Source organism: Aspergillus undulatus (genome assembly GCF_047715775.1).
Source record: "Aspergillus undulatus strain CBS 261.88 unplaced genomic scaffold BDV17scaffold_27, whole genome shotgun sequence".
In the NCBI taxonomy this organism is placed as follows: domain Eukaryota; kingdom Fungi; phylum Ascomycota; class Eurotiomycetes; order Eurotiales; family Aspergillaceae; genus Aspergillus; species Aspergillus undulatus.
Window position 1 is genome coordinate 353,138 of NW_027396631.1, and position 18,391 is coordinate 371,528.

At 46.8% G+C, this 18,391-nt stretch overlaps 7 protein-coding genes across 7 annotated transcripts; 1 reads left to right on the forward strand and 6 right to left on the reverse strand.

The window, feature by feature from the left end:
• Positions 1 to 8,432: 8,432 nt before the first annotated feature.
• Positions 8,433 to 9,104, reverse strand: BDV17DRAFT_291833 (ankyrin repeat domain-containing protein; the record flags this gene model as incomplete). The annotated part of the gene is made up of 1 exon (XM_073762212.1): positions 8,433 to 9,104. The coding sequence occupies one exon, from the start codon at positions 9,102 to 9,104 to the stop codon at positions 8,433 to 8,435; it is 672 nt and encodes a 223-aa protein (XP_073615182.1).
• A 1,315-nt stretch (positions 9,105 to 10,419) lies between these two features.
• On the reverse strand, positions 10,420 to 11,634 carry BDV17DRAFT_298646 (alkene reductase; the record flags this gene model as incomplete). Its single annotated transcript, XM_073763723.1, has 1 exon — positions 10,420 to 11,634. The coding sequence occupies one exon, from the start codon at positions 11,632 to 11,634 to the stop codon at positions 10,513 to 10,515; it is 1,122 nt and encodes a 373-aa protein (XP_073615183.1). The 3' UTR covers positions 10,420 to 10,512.
• A 358-nt stretch (positions 11,635 to 11,992) lies between these two features.
• On the forward strand, positions 11,993 to 13,693 carry BDV17DRAFT_291835 (uncharacterized protein; the record flags this gene model as incomplete). The annotated part of the gene is made up of 5 exons (XM_073762213.1): positions 11,993 to 12,302; positions 12,350 to 12,633; positions 12,700 to 12,803; positions 12,893 to 13,307; positions 13,370 to 13,693. The coding sequence occupies 5 exons, from the start codon at positions 11,993 to 11,995 to the stop codon at positions 13,691 to 13,693; spliced, it is 1,437 nt and encodes a 478-aa protein (XP_073615184.1).
• Positions 13,694 to 14,255: 562 nt separating this feature from the next.
• On the reverse strand, positions 14,256 to 16,107 carry BDV17DRAFT_282129 (Alpha/Beta hydrolase protein; the record flags this gene model as incomplete). Its single annotated transcript, XM_073760150.1, has 5 exons — positions 14,256 to 14,390; positions 14,421 to 14,631; positions 14,662 to 15,460; positions 15,532 to 15,883; positions 15,967 to 16,107. The coding sequence occupies 5 exons, from the start codon at positions 16,105 to 16,107 to the stop codon at positions 14,256 to 14,258; spliced, it is 1,638 nt and encodes a 545-aa protein (XP_073615185.1).
• A 610-nt stretch (positions 16,108 to 16,717) lies between these two features.
• Positions 16,718 to 17,601, reverse strand: BDV17DRAFT_264801 (uncharacterized protein). The gene is made up of 2 exons (XM_073758078.1): positions 17,353 to 17,601; positions 16,718 to 17,292 (listed from the first exon to the last, which is right to left on the reverse strand). Exon 2 carries the CDS (start codon positions 17,201 to 17,203, stop codon positions 16,775 to 16,777), a length of 429 nt encoding a protein of 142 aa, XP_073615186.1. The 5' UTR covers positions 17,204 to 17,292; positions 17,353 to 17,601; the 3' UTR covers positions 16,718 to 16,774.
• BDV17DRAFT_100925 (uncharacterized protein) lies at positions 17,289 to 17,941 on the reverse strand. The gene is made up of 2 exons (XM_073753684.1): positions 17,353 to 17,941; positions 17,289 to 17,292 (listed from the first exon to the last, which is right to left on the reverse strand). Exon 1 carries the CDS (start codon positions 17,857 to 17,859, stop codon positions 17,434 to 17,436), a length of 426 nt encoding a protein of 141 aa, XP_073615187.1. The 5' UTR covers positions 17,860 to 17,941; the 3' UTR covers positions 17,289 to 17,292; positions 17,353 to 17,433.
• BDV17DRAFT_100924 (uncharacterized protein) lies at positions 17,942 to 18,355 on the reverse strand. Its single transcript, XM_073753683.1, has one exon. It carries the CDS (start codon positions 18,270 to 18,272, stop codon positions 18,024 to 18,026), a length of 249 nt encoding a protein of 82 aa, XP_073615188.1. The 5' UTR covers positions 18,273 to 18,355; the 3' UTR covers positions 17,942 to 18,023.
• Positions 18,356 to 18,391: the final 36 nt, after the last annotated feature.

Sequence of the window (18,391 nt, forward strand, 5' to 3'; positions counted from 1 at the left end):
TGTTCATATTTCTCCATTAGGAATGCCCACATATCGCCAGATGTTTTCAAACTCTGTACGGAAGCCTTATCTTCTAGCTTCAGGTTCTGAAGGATATACAACTTGGCAGTTGTATCTGATGTTCTCCATCCTGGGTCCTCTAACAGCTTTTTGACCCTTAATGCATTCCCACGCCAATTGTATGTATGTTCCACTACCTTCCAGCAACCTTGTGTTTCCAGGAAGATCTTGTATTGAGCTTTCCAGCTGCTCACATTCATCCAGTCCAACTTTTTGATACTAAATGTGGCAAGCTTCTGTGGTGTCACTGCCTGGTAGGCAGGAATTTCGAATTCTCCTGACATCTCGGATGTCGATTCTCTTGTTCCTAGTGACCCGGATACTAACTCTCCCTGCAATTGCTGATCAGGGTATTCAGCTGCCAATTCCGCTTGCAGCTGCTCGCTAGGATCTATCTCGATACCACTAGCACTTCGGATTCTCTCGTCCGGCTTAGTTCTCTTGATTGTCTCGCTTGCCTCGCTCCTCTCAAGCGTCTTGGGCGTATCAATCGGCTTAGCTCTCTCGACCGTCTCGCTCAACCCGGGCGCCGTCTCGGTCTGTTCAATCGTCTCTATTGATTCGTCAAATGCCCCGGGCACGTTCCCAATCGGTCCCGCTAGGTCTTCAGTACTCTCTCGGCTTGAAATATATCTCCCAGTCCGTGGGTCTCGTTGAGCCGGTGGCATCCGTCGTGTTCGGTTCTCGGTACGTGGTTCGATATCCCGATCAGGGACAGGTAGGCAGGGTGTACGGGCCTGGCCACCTTCACAGGATCGAGGATCAACACGCCGCGTACAGTATCAGTTCTGCTGAATTGGGCAAGACGAACAGTTCTCACGCAATCCCCCGAGGTGCTAGGCCTGCTGGTTAGGCTAGACGTGGCAGCCCGGGCTCATAACCTCTGTTGCGGTTTATACACAGGGGAAGAAGGTTTGGAGGGCAGAATGAAGCTATATCGACTACACGCACGTAGCCTACTAAGGAGCGGATGCCTTCATCGATAGGGTCTCTATTCGCTAGACTCTGTTTCTATCGATCGACCTGTCTTCTCTCTTGGACGTACAATGAGGGGTAGATATCTCAGGGGTTGGAGTAGCCAAGCGGCTAAGCTAGAGATCACGTGGTCTCATACTTTCGTATCACTTATTGTCGGGAACTCGGAGGTCAGCGATCGCCATGTAGGTGCCTCTGTTCTCTATCTAGAAAGCGATCGGTGGAAAGTCAGTGGTGCGGTGAGCACGTGACCGCCAGCTGATGCCTGAGGCTATCTCTCAACACTTAACAAAAGCACAAAGGTCCTGCTATATCCCTTAATATGGAGCGTCAGTCTAGGCGTAATTACTCGACATCAGCCGTCAGAATATAAACGAATGAAGGTCTGATTCTCTCAATCTAACTGCAAACGGTGGTTTAAATACACGAAGAATAATAAGCATCCTAACCTAATAGGGTAGTTAAAAGAGACATAACTTTTGAGTTGTGGCAATATCAGAAATCTCTGCCTATATATCGGCGAAACGGGGCTTGCAGCTCCGATGTCCGAAATAGGAAAGTCTCGTATATGACTAGCGGTCACATACGGTCGACACTTAATTATTCAAGGAAGTACTGCCTGCCTGATCTCCTTATTGCTATGGGTGCCAAGGTTAATTAGAGGTTTGACCTTTGGTTCTTGCTGTTGTAGCATTTTGTCTAACTAGTATTGGGCGTGGAAGACAAAAAGAGATAAAGAAGGAGTCTAGCAAAAGTGCAACCATCCATTTTTTTTAGAGAAAGAGCTTACCCTATATGTTATTTTGCGCATTTGTGACAATGCATCTATGTTAGTCTGGGTACGGGTTATTCAGGCGCCTGAATCAGTCCCTGAAGGTGCTGGAACGTGGGCGGTAACGCAGCCACAGGTCAGCAGCAGGAGTGGGTGGGCAGTACCATATACATGCTGTTGTATGTTTTTTTTTCTTTCTTTTAATACTCTCGAGCATACCTTTTTTGTCTGAGACCATGGTTAGCCGGGGTACATAGATCAATTCTGAAAGGGCCAGCTCAATCGTCCTATGGACGTATTTAACTTTTCCAGTGATCTAGTCTGAAATTAACTATATCCAAGTTATTCCTGGCATACGAGACCCAATCTGCACTAGGTAAGGCCCATGCGTACAAGGTATCAAGATTCAAAAAGCCTGCTCTCTGATTTATGCCTTTATTATTGTAACTAGTGATTAGTTATATATCCGCATGTAAGACAAGCCGGCTATTACCTCGAATAGTCCTGTTTATTCATAACATAGGTATTATCTAGAGTTCCATGGGATACCAGTAGTAATTAACTAGAATTAATCTATAGAGTACTATATTTATAGAATTATATTAGTTTTACCTGTTGAGATACCTAGATAATATAAGATATTAAACCCGGGGAAATAGTATATACCTATACCCCTAAGTCTCGATTCAGGTCCCGCGATCAATTGGCTAAATATATAATACTATATAGGTATATGAACAACGCTTGGGTCTACTATATATATTAATAATATACAAGCCTGTCAGGAATCTACTACTACTATAAAGAATAGATTTATTCAAATTAACTCTCTTGCTTTCCAAGATCTATAATAATAATTAGAATCTATAATACCTACTATATTTCTATTTAGTAATCATGCCTGTAGCCTCCCTCCTGCCCTCCTTAAAAATTCTTGCTTACCTTATAATATCCCCTAACTGCCCTAACACCTTCCGATTGCTATCCATAAATATAAAAACTATATATAGGATGTGTGTATCCTAACAAAACTCCCTTACTAATCTCTGCGCCTGGCGCAAATTATCCCTCAGAATCCGTGGGTATAGATAATAAATTATCTGGAACTGTAGCCCGCTATAGATAAAATCTAGCCAGGCAGGGTAATTAATATCTATTGTTATTCGGAGTATTTTCTAAGGGAAGGATTCTGTAATACCGAGGTTGGCTGTGGATATTCTATAGTGCGAGAGGGTTATTTAGACGTGAAGGGGCGCGGTAATATAGTACAAGATTAGAATAAATAGGATTCAAGAGGGCCAGGTTAGGATACTAAGGTAGTAGATCCTGTATCTAAACCAGGTCTAGAAAAATATCTAGCTAGTAAATTTAAGGTAATATAGCTAGAGGGGGCCCTGGTTTTTATTTCACGGGTTTAGGGCTGAGAGGATATAGGTATAACTAAGGAAGTAGAGGTTAAAGCGGCCGAAGAGGAGGATAGGGTAATAGAGATAGTATTAATATTTAATAATATATTAGGTAATAATATCAAATTCCATGAGCTGGTTATAGTATATACTATATAAATTTATAAAGAAGTAGTAAAAGACAGTAAAGAAGGGTATTAGCTTGATATCTGGGTTATTTTCAGGGGAATTTGTTATAATATAGTAGATATTATAGGAGTATTTCCACTAGCCAAGGGAAAGGCCTTTAATAAAGTTAGTAATAATAATACTAATAATTATATCTGTATTAAAATCATGGGTAATACCCATGTGTCCTGTATCATGAGCTATAAAAATGAGCTAGTGCCAGAAGCAGCCAAGGAAAAGGCTGGCGAGGATAAAGTAGGAGTTCTGGAGGGAGAAGAGAAAAAGGGTAAAGAGGATAAAGTAGCAGAGGAATTTAACTATATATATAGAGTAATTGCAGTTATAGAGACCTTCTTTTTGGATTTGTTTGTCAAGGGTACAGTACTTAAGGGTAATGGTATGTTAGTACTCGGCATCTAGAGGGGGGTATTATGCCTTGTCAAGCACTATTTCCTGCTACGTACGCGCATCTAGGACATGGAATTGCGGCTTGCTTGATTCTGGCCCCGGAGCTAGGCTGGAAGATAAGGATATTATAGATATTAAATAGTAATATCTTAACTTATGTTCTCCCTCTATAGTATTAAATATTGTAAACAGTAGGCTAGAGCTAAGCTTGCTAGAAGTATCTGAGCCCATGTCTTCCATGTCTTTGTTATTAGAGTTGTAGGACCTGAAACGGCCTCCTTAGATAGGTGGGACAAAGTTAACCCATTAATCTTTGATAGATCCGATCTGGTATGCGCGTATTGCTTGTAGGGCTTTGGCTGAATATAATCTGCGATTATTAGCTATAATTTGTATGTAGAGACAGGTATATATATATTTACTTTATTAGTAGTATCCCTTCTTACCATGTGCTTGATTACTATATCTCCTCCTGGGTGATGATTGACCCAAGAGTTAAGCTTCAAGATATTAGTACTGAGGATAATAATAAGCTATTTATCTGTAATCATGCTTTTGATTTCTCTTCTAGATAGTATATTCTTTCTTGCCCGAGCTAGAGCGGGAGAATTGTCTATTGGACAAGTAAGGATAAATAAGAATAGAAAAGTTAAAATTATTTAATTTATTAGGGGTAATATAGACAGGAGAATGTTAGGAGGATATATATATATATATATAAAAAGAATAACTATTTTACCTGGGATATCACAGAGACCAGGTATCTATCTATTTATTTATTACTTTAAGAATTGCTGAACCAAACCTTAATCACAAGTAATATACTCTGCTAGGGCGATATAGTATATATACTATAATATAGACCATGAGCTAGGCTTCTAGAAATCTTGGAGTTTAGAGATATAAACTAAGCACCTGTTTAGTATATTTATCCTGTCGTAAACTACTACTGGGGCCAGTCGGTTTGCAAGGAATTATTTTCCTGTTGTATGTTGTTAAAAACAGTATAACAGGGACACGCGGTTATCTATAGAAGATATTTGGGGTAGTACAAATTACCTACTTCCTCTATACTCTAATGCAGACCCTGCTACTAACCAGAATAGACTTACCCACGTGAGTACTTAAATACTAGACCATTAGCCAGGACATGGTGTCTAGTCCAGGGATTTACCTTGTTATATTATTGATTAACCACGCGTACAGGGTATATTAAATTCTCTATTCACGAATTAGTTCCCTCTAAAAACAGATAGCTTCGTGTATTATATCCAGTACTAGTACTATGCTTATATAGACTATGATAATAATCTATTTAATGAAATAGCTATTGTCAACAGAGTCACGCGGGCAAGCTAAGTAATAGTATACTAGTGCCCCTATTAGAATATATTGATACCCTACTTGTTAAATATCTGCACGAGTACGATATTTTTTGTGGAGCACGAGCCGTTATACTACTAAGTATGCAGTATATTTAGAATAAAGAGACTACGCAAAAGCTTCCTTACTAGTTGCTTGGTATTCAGTACGCTTTAGTACCGTTTACGAAGCGAGTTATAAATATACAGAGTAAGATAAGAGATATACTATAATAATCTTTTATTAATCTTGTTAATCAAGTATAGATCAAAGATTCTTTCATAGATTTCACGAATTTTGATATCGCAAGATCCTGATTTGCAGGGTAGTAACCTTGATAGCTAAGCTAAGTACTACCCTGCTCGAGCCTTGTATATAGTTTATTTTTACTCCTGACAAAGTAGGCTAACTACTGTTTATTAGCTACCGCGGTAATATCCAGCGCGAATATACTTTCTTATATTATTAATCTAGTTCGCGGATGCCCCTATTTCGCATCGGGGGACTCTAGTTACTTCTAGGTATATTATTATAGAAAGTACTTGTGTATTATAGCTATGCACAGACTGCATACCAAATCTTACTTTGTTTTATAATTAACTTGGTGTCTAACTTAGTGATCCCAAGGAACTAGTAGGGTAAAATTAAAAACTTAGCTTATTTGCCTGTCTAGTATTAAGGCAAATGAAAAGGTATTCTATATTATATAATAGTATATTATTTTTCAAGATCCAATTGCTGAGATTTCAGTGCCACTATTTAATGCGAGGCAAGACTATAATATAGCGAGAAGGACAGGGCCCTTGGTATAATCCAAGTAATACTATTATAAGTAACCCTAATAGATTGAGTGCCTTGGAAGATATATACAATAGTATTTATGCTAGTAGAATTGAATCCGCCTTGTCGGGTTATGCTCGTGTACTTACCTCTCGCTCGACCGTGCTTGGTGATTGATGGGGCTTTGTGAATACCGAAGTGGTTTTAAGGTTATAAACCCCCGGCAAAGCAGGTTCTTTATAATCACGAGGACTTATTTTATTGACCTTTGCAACCCCTCAATAATAGAGCTTGGGCGGTATAGGTTCCTCTATCTTGAATTAAATCCCAATACCTGGGCCTTGGTATCTCCGGGTACTAGGTTATTTTATACTAACCTTGTGGTACCCTAAACATCAACTAAGTACCGGACCCTTATCTACAGAATTTAAATATATCGTGTAGACTTTCTGTAGTCAAGAGCTTATATAGTATCAAGTGTATCCTTGGTAGATATGCCTACTAAAGCGCAATCTAGTAAGCACCGTCTCTTGATAAATAACTCAGGATAAGAGACAAATTAATTACAAAGTTATATATACATAGTCTATTATTACCATCACGGCCCCTGAAAGAATTAAGCCAACAAGACTATACATAGAACTGCCTACAGCTCCCCATGCCCTATAAATACTACCAACTCTCAGCGCCTCAAATCAGAAGGCTTATGGAATAGCACAAGCGTGCTACCACGGCGATAGGAATAATAATAGAGCATATGCTTGCTCCGCTCGAGTTGCCCCCTTATTAGCTTTAACCTGGATCTCCCTAACACATACGACCACAGGGTGTGGAGAACAGGGCTTCCCGTCCGCTCAGCCGTACTTAAGCCACACGCCGGCTGGTTAGTAGTATGGTGGGTGACCACATGCGAATCCCAGCTGTTGTATGTTTTTTTTTTGCTTTTATTTTATACTTTTACTACTTTTTCACAGGAAGCAAGACTTCCCGTCCGCTCAGCCGTACTTGAGCTACTATTATCAACATGGTTGGAAGTTCAACAAGCCCTGAGGACGCTGCTGCTTTTAAAGGTAGTAGATACTAAGAGTTGGGTAAGTGCAGGTAAGATAGATGATAATATACTGAGAATATTACCCCCTTTGGTAAGAGCGGGTAAAAAGGGTAAGAAGTGAAGTTTACAAAATTTAAGCTACTACTGTGATTTGCCCGACCTTAAAATAAGTACCAAAGTCTTTTCCAACATTTGTCCGATAATTTTAACTGTACTTTTATATTTCTCCTATTCCCATGGCTCATGTGACCAGATGGCCCTAACGAAAGAGGAAATGAAAATATAAGAAGCCATTTGCCAGCTACCTGTGTGTGAAATTATATACGGTTTGCGCAATTCACCGCGAACGACCAGCCTAGGAAACAAGTCGAACCGCCTGGCAGCCCTCGAGTGCACACGCGCCCAATCCACGCTTTCCCGGCCCCCTCAGAGGCTAATACCTAAACATGGCCATGTGTTTCATCTGTGAACAAATGGCTTCGAGAATCAAGCATCAAGAACTGCTCAATGATCCGGATTCCACTAGAACAGCCAAATGTCTTCTCTGCGCGCGGTATTTCTGCGAGAGGCACAAGTCGAAGAAGAATGAAGACGGGGTCTGCGAAAATCAATCATGGGACATACTACAGGAAACATCGACATATAATCTCCGGCATACATCCTTTTCTGGAAGCCCGCGAGAGGCAGCTCTGGTCAGCAAGTGGAAGGGTGGAATGAGGTCGGTACCTGTTTGCCCATGGTGTTCGTGAAGGATGCATAATAATGTTCAGAATAGTTCCGTCATTTATTTAGTGGAAAAGCTTCAGCATTATTATCTATTGGCGGAATCCACTGTGGAAAGTGATGCTGCAGGATTCTGTTGCGGTGATATCTGCCCAGATGCAATATCTGATACTACCATATAGTCGAATATCAATCGCAATCAGAAACGGATATCCTGGTTCCTGCGAAGAAATCGCCTCTCAATACCCAACAAGTCATCTCTATGGTACCCCCACGCTGTTCGTTGGAATGAGCTTGATGAGGAAGAACAATGCTAGCCAACTCTCAGGAGGTTTGCTGGTTGATTTCAGTTGAGTGAGGGCGTGGAGAATTGTATTAAGAATAATCAAAGTTTATAAGGGAAATCAAGAATTGGAAGCTTAATTATGTTTCGATTAGACATAGCGTGGGGCTAGGTATGGAGAGGGGAAAGTGGAATATTGAGGATGCACTCTCCTGCCTCTGTGTATGTAGGAAGAGTGTCCCCTTCTACCTTACTATATGCTTCCTACCTGATTCTGAAACGTCTTCATGATCTTGGTGGCCGTCCTCTCCCTCGTCCCCGTCCTCTACCCCCGTAACCTCTCATGCGCTGCTCCATTTCCCGCCACTCACTTCTAGTCTAACTCACTTCTAGTCTCTTCCAGCAGCTCCTGAGGCGTTTTACCCTTCATATTCCGTTGACTCATCAGCTTCGTGATATATATGCCCTATGATCGAGCAGTAGCTTGACGGTCGTTATTTGGCGGAGATTGACGACGAGGGTATGCAGCGCCGTATTTCCGTTCTTGTCGGTGTGGTTGACATTGGCGCCGTGTGTCGTGAGTAGATTGAATACTGTGGCATTGTCGGGCTCACCACCCTGGAAGTTGTAGCGCAGTATATGCAGCACTTTATGACCTTGGCTATCAGGAAACCTCGGGTCAGCGCCGTGCTCAAGTAAGCACCGGATTGCAGACTCGACGCGATCTCTCCCACCACATCCCGCGTGGGTTTCGACGGCGTGATGCTGGGCGGTGGAGCCCCTGGCTTCGGGGAAGTTTATAGCGGAGGCATTGGCGGATAAGAGGAGCAGGAATGTCATTGCGATCTTGACGCCGAGTTCACCATCCGGGAACTTGCATTCTTCAAGCCGGGTGCCTGCAGCTGCCCAGTGCAGCGGGAGACGCCCGTTGGTGTCGCGTGAACAGACAAGGTCAGGGCCAGTATGCTCTAGGAGCAGCTTGACTACGTTGGCATCCCAAAACAAACTCGCAATATGAAGTGTGTTAACGCCGCGAATTGACTCTCTCGCGAATATGAAGTGTCTTAACGCCGCGGATTGACTCTCTGGCGCGTATGGCCTGATATATGAACACATCATGGAGGTGCTGGTGCTTTAACTAGTCATTGGCGCCTACATTAATGAGCCCTTGGACTAACGGTCTTCCGGCCCTAGAAATAGCAAGACCAAGCATGGCATGCTTTCTTGCGGTTGACTCTGGGAATCAGATTCATCGGAAGAGACAGGAACAACATCCGTGAGTGGACATCCCCAGTCAAAACGAAAATCAGTCAACTGCTCGAGCTTTCACGATACGATCCCGAACCACTGGCTTTGAAGGGCGATCTCGCTCCTATATTCCACATCGTCCACATCTACCTGGGCATTACATAACGACGCCGCAGCCTCAACGATTGGCGTTCCTCCGGTACGAGCGTCCCTGCCGTACAGGTCCACTGTCCCAGTGGGTAGTTCAAGTTTGCTTCCATCTTCACCCTCGTAGTTGTCGAAGAGAAAGCGCACTATGTCCTAGCTCGCCCACCGGCATGCGGCGCGGAGTGGGCAGAACCCACGAAGCTCCCCAAAGGACTTGGAATATTCTATCCCCGAGGCAGCAGCAGCGTTAAACTCTAAGAGGACATGGAGGGTTTTGGGTTTGGATCTCATGGCTGCCCGGTGAAAAGGGTCCTCCCGATAGGGGAACATGCGGTCAAGAATAGCCCTTGCTGGGAAGGTAGCGATATATTGGTGGAGTTGATCAAGATCATTCTCCTTGATGATTGTATGGAGAGAATTGCCCGTCTCGTTGGAATCTAGGAAATTCGCTGGCCATTAATTTTCTTGACTTTGCTTGTGGTGGCAAGGGCAGATGCGAGAGTGGAAATAGAGAGAGACAGTGGGAGGGAGAGAGAAGGGAAGGAAGAAAGGAAGAGACAAGGAAGGCAGGAAAGAGGAGCTAGGTAAGTTCTAACTAATGAGCCCCACTAACTCGGTGCTTAGTTCTAGCCCTCAATGACAGTAAATTGAGTTTTATTCATTTTCTTTTTGCTAGAACGATATGTCGTTGTTCTACATTTGGCTCTACATCACTGTCTATATTACTATATCATCACAGTCACCGTCTTAGAGGCCTCTTCCTCTTCCATCTTGATCTCTCACCTATTGACAGACAGGCTACTTGCACCGCCATGGTACACTGTTCAATATAACCCTCCTATGTTGACGACAATATATATACACAACATACAACACAGATTGCTCAAACAACGGCGTTCCCGATATCTAGCGGCGTATGAAAGCTTAGTTGTCGCCGTAAATCAGTACCTACTGACTATTCTAGGTCTCTAACATACTTAGGGATACAAGGCAGTGATGTCTTTTCAAACGGATTGCATATTGCTTTGTTATTCCATGAACAACCATGCTGACATATAGCCACTCAATCACTGAAGAACTACTGTCTACTCTCTTTTCCAACTCATTTCAACACCTCGCGTGAGGCCACTTAAGCAGTTACGCTCACCGAGTACTCCTCGCTAAATGGATAATCCACATAGCCCACTGCCGAATTGGCAACATAGAAGGTCTCGCGGTTGTACTTGGCCAAGTGCACACCTTCCTTGAGCCTAAACACAAGGTCCGGGTTGGAGACGAAATGCCTTCCAAAGATGACAACTATATCCTTATCAGGATACTCCTCATCCACCAGTCTTCGCGCCGTTCCAGGCCCATACCCACCCGCGACAAGGATCGGCCCGTTCCAGCGCTCGTACGCAAAGTCCAAGGTCTCATTAGCACCCCCCTCGTGATCTGCGGCGCCGAAGATTCGCGATTCAACGAGGTGAAGATATGCCAGACCGAGGAGGTTCGCTTTGTCGATGATATCGTCAAATTGCCGAACCGGATCGCCCATCCGCATACCCTGGAACCGAGACCAAGGACTAAGGCGCAGTCCGACCCTGTCGGGCCCGATAGCACTCACGACCTCGTGCAGAACTTTATGGAGAAGACGAGACCGATCCGCCACGCTCCCTCCATATTCATCGTCCCGCTGGTTGGCCGTGTTTTGAAGGAACTGGTCAAGAAGATAACCATTCGCCCCGTGGATCTCGACACCATCGAAGCCGGCGGCGATGGCGTTCTGCGACGCGCTCACAAAGTCCGTAATCGTCTGCTTGATTTCAGCGATTGTCATGGCCCGTGGAGTCGGTGCGCCGGGCTTCTCATCATGCGGGATCGGTATCGCACTGGGTCCCACGATATCGATACCCTCACTCGCGGCAAGGCCGACGTCCGCAGCCCGGCCAATGGCGCACAGCTGTACGTAGATGAAGCTGCCCTTTTTATGGACTGCATCGGTAATCGTTTTCCACGCGGCGATTTGGTCGGCGCGCCAGATGCCGGGCGCATTCGGGAAACCTCCCGCAGCAGCGGCCGAGACCATGGTGCCCTCTGTGATGATTAGGGTTCCGGGGATTGAGGCTCGTTGGGTGTAGTACTCTTCCATCAGGGCTGTTGGTGTACAATCGGCTGTTGCGCGGCAGCGGGTTAGGGGTGCCATTCCGATGCGGTGCTGGACCTTGATGGTGCCGAGTCTGAGAGGCTTGAAGAGGCGTGTTTCTGCCATTGTAGCAGGAGAGGGTATAATTCTCGATAAAATAGATTTGGTGATGATCCTTCATCGTAGGCGGATGTCTTCATGTTTATATGTTGGTTGCTTCAAGAGATGATGAGAAAATCATGATGGCTCATCCTGGCTGGCAATTGCATAGGGCAAAGAGAGATTTTTCCTGAATGGGAAATGAGGTTCTTCCTGATTAGGCTTACGCTCGAGGGTTCTTTATATTTTTATTCCTCCGACTCCTGATTTCTAAGCAAAGTCGCCGAGGACCATGAGTAAGCCCTAACTCATCTTAGTATACTTACTAGATTTCACGAGAGGCATACCCATACCTTTTTGCGTCGTGGTGTGACCTTACCCAAACATGGATTCAGGCTTTCATTTCATCTCCATACATGTCGAAGGTGACGCAAAAGACAAGGCGCTGCGGCGTCAGGCGCGCTCACACGCGGTGAAGACAGCGCTGGAGAAGAAACGGAAACATCATCAACGCTCCAGGAACAATTTTGCGATAACAACATTGGGAGATTTCGGTAAGCCCAACGAGACAGCAATTGCAAGGCCGTATAGCAGGATACATTCTTCAAATCTCCCTCGCCTCCTCCAGGGTGCTCTGGATCCATTCCAGACTCTCGCAGTGGACTCGTCGAGGCTGCAGGTTTTACTTGCCGATTGTAATCTGCCCCCTTGTACTCATAGTACTCACTACTGATTGTCGTAGATAGGGCAAGACAAGCCCCCGAGCCGGTCTTCAGCATGGCCTCAGAACTAGCCTTCCAGAGCTTTCGCTCAGTGTTCCGATCTGGCTTGCATGATCCCGCCCTTGCGAATGCTGTTATGCTTGCTCTTGCATTTGCCGTGACTGGTGGTAGTGATAGTCTTGATCAGGACTGTCTGCGTTATCAGAGTCAAGCAATCACGTATATCCGGGAGCGGATGGACTCTGTAGACGAGGCTGCTTCGGAAGCGACTATAGGGGCTATATTGTTGATTGCCGGTGTAGTGGTATGTAAAACAGTATTTGTTTTGGGTCCCATTTGCTGGTGCGCTCTAAACTGGATCGGTTTATAGGCTCGCCTCGGATTGACCGCTCAAGTTGAACTGCACATGGGCGCGGTGCAGCGGCTCCTGGAGATTTGCCGTGCAAAGAGTATTTATCTCACTCCTGGAATCAAGTGAGCTATATTCTGGTCAATACACATAATATACCATCACGCCTTGTTTCATTTCCTGACTCTAGCTGACCACATGTTGCATGTCACAGGCAAGACCTTAACGCAACCATCCTCGCAGGCTCTCGGCGCATCGTCTCGCACACAACCTTCGCCGAGCTCCTCTGGACACGGGACCCCTTAGTTCCAAATTTCTATGCCCTCCAACCAGGGTTCCAGTCGCGGTCAGACATACTCGGCCTCAGTAAAGAGTTCCGTGCCGTCCTCGAAGACCTCCATGCCCTCCAATGCATCCGCGATACTGGCATTTCTAGAATGCCCGAAGCTAAAGCCGACGCAATGTTTATGCTCCATGTTAATAACCATACCGCGTCTATCCAGTCGCGCCTTGTCGCCGTGTCGCACTCGGGACTAGCCCTGACCCGGTTACAGGAGTGTGTTCGGTTAGTGGCTTACTTGTGCTCTGTGACACTGTGCTGTAAGGTTTGGTGTGGGTTGGTTATTCCGGTATGTATATGCATTGCCTCTGTACTTTTCGTAAATATAGTGCACTGACTCTGTCTTCGTAGTCCCATATCTCAACCCAACTCCTCACTAAACTAGGCGAGACGCGCAACACTGACACCCTGAGTCCTATATTGGATGAAGACCTGGATTTGCTGCTCTGGTTGCTCTGTATTGGCGGCGCATTCGCTCCAATGGGACCGGTTCGCTCTGGCTACCTCCAGTTGCTGCGCCTGTTGGCCCAACCCCCGTCCTACTGCTCATGGCCGCGGGTATACGAGGCCATGACCCAGTTTATATGGTCGGATAGAGCGTTCATGGTGCCGGTCAGGATGCTGTGGGAGGAGGCGTTGCGAAATCAATTCGTTGATGAAGGAGCTGCCAGTTAGTGGCTACAGACTACTATTAATGTTCACTTAGACAGCGAGACCTCTTTCTTACTTTTAGGGATGAGAGCAGTTACTACCCCTCCAGGATAGTATACAAATTTCGCTTGCTTCATCCTCCATAAAATTCAGGCTTCATCATTCGCTCTATCGCGCCTTGCAAAAGGTGACGTGACCTGTGTACTCCCATCAGATACCTTCTGTCAGAGTTCGCGGCGTACGTAATCTTGGGTATCTCACCACCCAAACATGAAGGTCTGATTCATCGAATCTAGCAGCGAAGCTACACTATATACAGAAGAAATATAAATAGGAAGTAGAACGATATGATATATGACTGAGCGGACGCTGACTAATGATAAGTTCGGCGTTGAAGCGCATTCTTAGCCGTCACCAAAGGTCGACACCTAACGTCATCCACGAGCGAGCGACGCACCTCTGTATTCCATATAAAATGGCACCTTTTTATACTCTAATCTCTCAACCACAAGTAGGCTTAGAGGTGTGGAATAGAGTTTATAGTCTATTAATAGAGTTTAAATTAAGAAACTCAAGTTTTAGCCTGCTAAACTAAGTATATCCTTAGGTAATATAGAATACCCCCACCCTCACCCTGACCCTGGCCCTGACCCTGACCCTCCGGCAACCCATCCAATGCACTGACAGGCTCGCCCGTCGTCGCAAACGCGACGATGTAATCCTGCAGCACGAGCGCTATAGTCTCGTTCACCGCGCCTGTGTCGACAAGTGAATACGACGGCGACGGCAATTGACTGCCAGGGTTATAGAATCTATCCTGCGCGTGGAGGCCGGGGTGCGTGGAGAAAAGATACGCTCTTGCGCGTGCGCCGAACCCAAGGCCCGGACCCGGACCTAGACCTAGACCCAGTCCGAGACCAAGAGAGACGGCGTTGCAATTGATTATGGCGTCGCCCGCTGTCCTGGCCGCGCGCTCGCAGTTGTTCACGTACCCCTTTGTCCCGTCGAAGATGGGCGGGTATAGACTCTCCGCGATGTAGTCTATCGTGTGAGCGTCGGCGCCCGTGAGGATGTTTCCCAGGAGGGCGGTGTACTCCTCGCTCGTGTGAATTGCGCGGACGAGCACGAGGCCCTCGTTCGAGTTATGGCCCGTGAGGACTTGTATGCCGCGATGGAACTCGCCGCGGCGGAGGTGCGTCTTCGGGTCGGAGAGGATGAGGGCCCCGTCGGGACTTGGGCCGTAGACGGGGGAGGCATATGGGCGCGCTCCGCCGATTGAGCGGGCGTTAGCGGAGACCAGAATATCCTCGGGCAGGGCCCGCGCTTGTGCGAGGGTGCTGGCGTTTGCATGGCGCAGGAACGAAGCGAATGCGTTTTCGTTTGCTTCGGGGGATCGGTAAGGGAAGTGTGCGGGCGACTGGGGGATTGCTCTGTTGAACAGAGGAGGGAATGACTTATTGCGCCCCGCGCCAGCGGTGATATGGTGCATGATGGATCCGCCGCCGCCGGATTCCCCGAAGACGGTGACTTGGTCTTTGTCGACGCCGAAGCGGTGGATGTTCTCCTGGATCCAGTGCAGGGCCATGCGCTGATCGAGGAGGCCAGCGTTTAGGATGCCGCCTTGCTCCTTGAACGAAGCGCCGGCGAGGAAACCGAAGGCGCCGAGTCTGTAGTTGAGTGCAACGTATAAAAAGGCATTTGCATTCGCATTCGAGCTGCTCCGAGCACCGCGCGAGAGGAGGCCCTCTGGCGATCCGAAACTCGTCTTGGAGCCAGCCGTGAATCCACCGCCTATTTGGGTTGAGTAGATCTGTTAGTTCAGAAGCAGATAGCCCAGTAGGCATCCTTGGAGATGTGCATACCGTGTATCCAGACAAGAACAGGCACTTTTACTCCACCGCTATCAATCCCGTCAAAGACGTCCTTTGGCACAACCACATCCAGAAAGAGACAGTCCTCCTGACCGGACTTCACAAGACTGCTCAGGCCCGCATACGAGATATTCGGAATGATTCCGCTCCCCAAGTACTCATTCACACCAGGGGAAGTCCTGATCTGCCAGGATGGAGTTGCCTGCGGACACGTAATCGGCCCGGAATTCGACTGGATAAGGGATCGATTTGTTCGGGGCGGTGCTGGTTCCCGCCAGCGAAGGGAGTCGAGGGGAGGGGCGGCATAGCGGATGTTCGAAAAGGTATAGTAGTCTGCACTGCTCTGGCGAGGATGATCAGTATCGGCTTACACGAAACGAAGGGGGTGGAAGATAGGTAGATCATGTTTCAAGGTAGGGTACACACATTCGACTCTTCAGTCGCTCTGTATATCTCGTATCCGAGGTCGACGACTGGTCGCTGACTTGGAGTTGAATGGACTGCAACTCCTACACGGACAATGATACCAAAGGCCACGAGGCGCAAGAGCCCGCGAACTAGCAGCATAGTAAATCCTGGATCTTTGCGTGGCCGGGCAAGGTGGGAGAGAAAGAAACAGTTCAACAGAATGGACCTCTGCTAGGGTACCCAGCCAGCCAGGCCCAGGGAGAGACACATATCCTCTTATATCCAGTATCTGACTCTTATTAACCCGACGACCTCGCATTGAAACACCGCGTTTCAGGCACCGTGCAAATCAAGGCAGTCGACGCAAAGCACCAACATATGCACTCGGGCCATGGCACTGACTCACCGTCCCTGCAGGCATCCGCGGTAATGGCCCACAGGGATTAACTTGCCTGGTTCGCCAGACACGTACTCCACTCGTATCCAAGTCTCGTATCTACTCGCTACATGGCTGCAGGTGGGTCATTGGAAGTCCGCGTGTGCACAGGCCACTATCTCCGCCGAGCCCTCAGAGCCCTAGATACACACGTATGGAATCAAATGCTCTGTATGTTGTTGCCGATGGCGAGATGGGCCTCGGTTCGTTTCGGAAGAGGCAGCGCGGTCTTTGGTTACGAAGACTTAGCATGGCGCGTGGAATAGTTCACTATTCTAACCTGCCATAGTTGTTATTTCCGCCAGTATCAGTATCGCATACCCCAAGGGTACGGGATAATCCTTTTTCCCTACTGGGATAACGTCTATTCCAGTGTCACATCAATCATAGTCAAGATAGGTTATCTATGGTCTCGTCGTAGTCTTGGTCGCGGAGGAAATTCAAAAGTCTCCATTGTAATGAAATGGTCATTTGATAGACCTGGGGCGACTCTTTTCGACTCATTCTCCGCGTCGTCGGTAGCCTTTCGAGTACCGCTTCACTTATGACCTTCTGTATACCGTCTTCTGAGCGGGATAGACAAATTTCCCTCTCAAGGTTCTTTATCAACCAGCTGTATATCGGCGTACTGGTGATGAAATCCTTAGAAAAGGAAGTTTGGTTAGCGTCCGTCTTGTCAAACTCCATCTTGTCGAGGTCCACCTTGTCGGCGTTCATGTCTTCAGCTTCCGTGGGCGTCTCTAGCCCGTCGTAGTTCATCGCTTTCTCGTCGGCATCAATTCTCTGGTGCCACATATCCATACGATCGTTGAGCGCCATTTCAGACACCTCAAATTGAGGGCTGAGGCTCTGTCTCTTCCTCAATGGCTGCCTTCTTATACTCAGTGTGCACTTTGTCCGCAATGACCCTATCAGTATAATCCATCAGTACCTTCCTGAGATCCTGTAAAGGAGAGTAGACGACTCACCACCTATATCTACGAATAAAGACCATGACGTCTCTGTGTCACCTGTAGTAGCTATGTTGCGCTGTGAAAAGCTAGACTTCCCTAGCTTGTTACATCGGTGTGACTTTCTGCTCCAGAGACAGCCCACTTTTCCTTGTGGGCTGCAAGAAGGCTGGTGAGATTGAATCTGTCCGCAATGGTCAAAAAGTTTACGTCCTCGCGGTGTCGAAGTGACCCCTTCCTTTGGAATGTATTGTACAGCTTGACCCAACCACAACGACGCAAGTCCTGAAGAAGGTTGCTTTGGCCAACACCACCTTCCTCTGCTGTGTTTGCGTCATGCCAGACGTTGTTCACTGCATATTCCAGGAAAGGCTGTACTTCGAGGACCAAGTCACGGATATGGCTGGCTATTGCCGATGTGGCAGGTGGAAGGTGATGGATGCCTTTGATTCTCGGACCTGTCAAGCTATTTTCCATGCGCATGAAGCAGCATTGTTTTATATGGTCATGACTCTCATCGACCATATTCTCTCCAAGTTGCGGCCACGCTTCCTGTAGGCCATTCCACTCCACTCCAATAGGTGAGCTCTAACGGAGCCATGCACAAATTCCACGGTTGTATGTGGCCGCTGCGTTGATTCAGTAAGTACTCCGCAGAGATCAGAGATGTGTCCTGCACGCCAAAGTTGTCAATGTGCTGGTTTGAAGGTCTTCCGGTACTGCCACGCGGGCAAGTGGTGGCGTACAGTTCGTCCCGAGTTAACGGCTGTCTCGAGAAAAAGCACCAGCTGAATGATCAAGAGCACGGAGTCACTGTGACGCTGGCCTTGAAGAAGCATTCCCCAATACGGCTCCGTTAATGTCCTTGGAAGTTCTCTGATTCTCTTCTCAGAACCCATACGCCCGTTATCATACCCCATGTTGAATATCGGCATCATTATCACGACCCACAAAAATATTTTTTGCCCGAAATCCTCTTAAGTTCAGCACAAATTAGCGTATCCTCATCGGAGGAGCCAATTCGCAATGTGCCGTCAACAAAACTTGCTATGTCCTC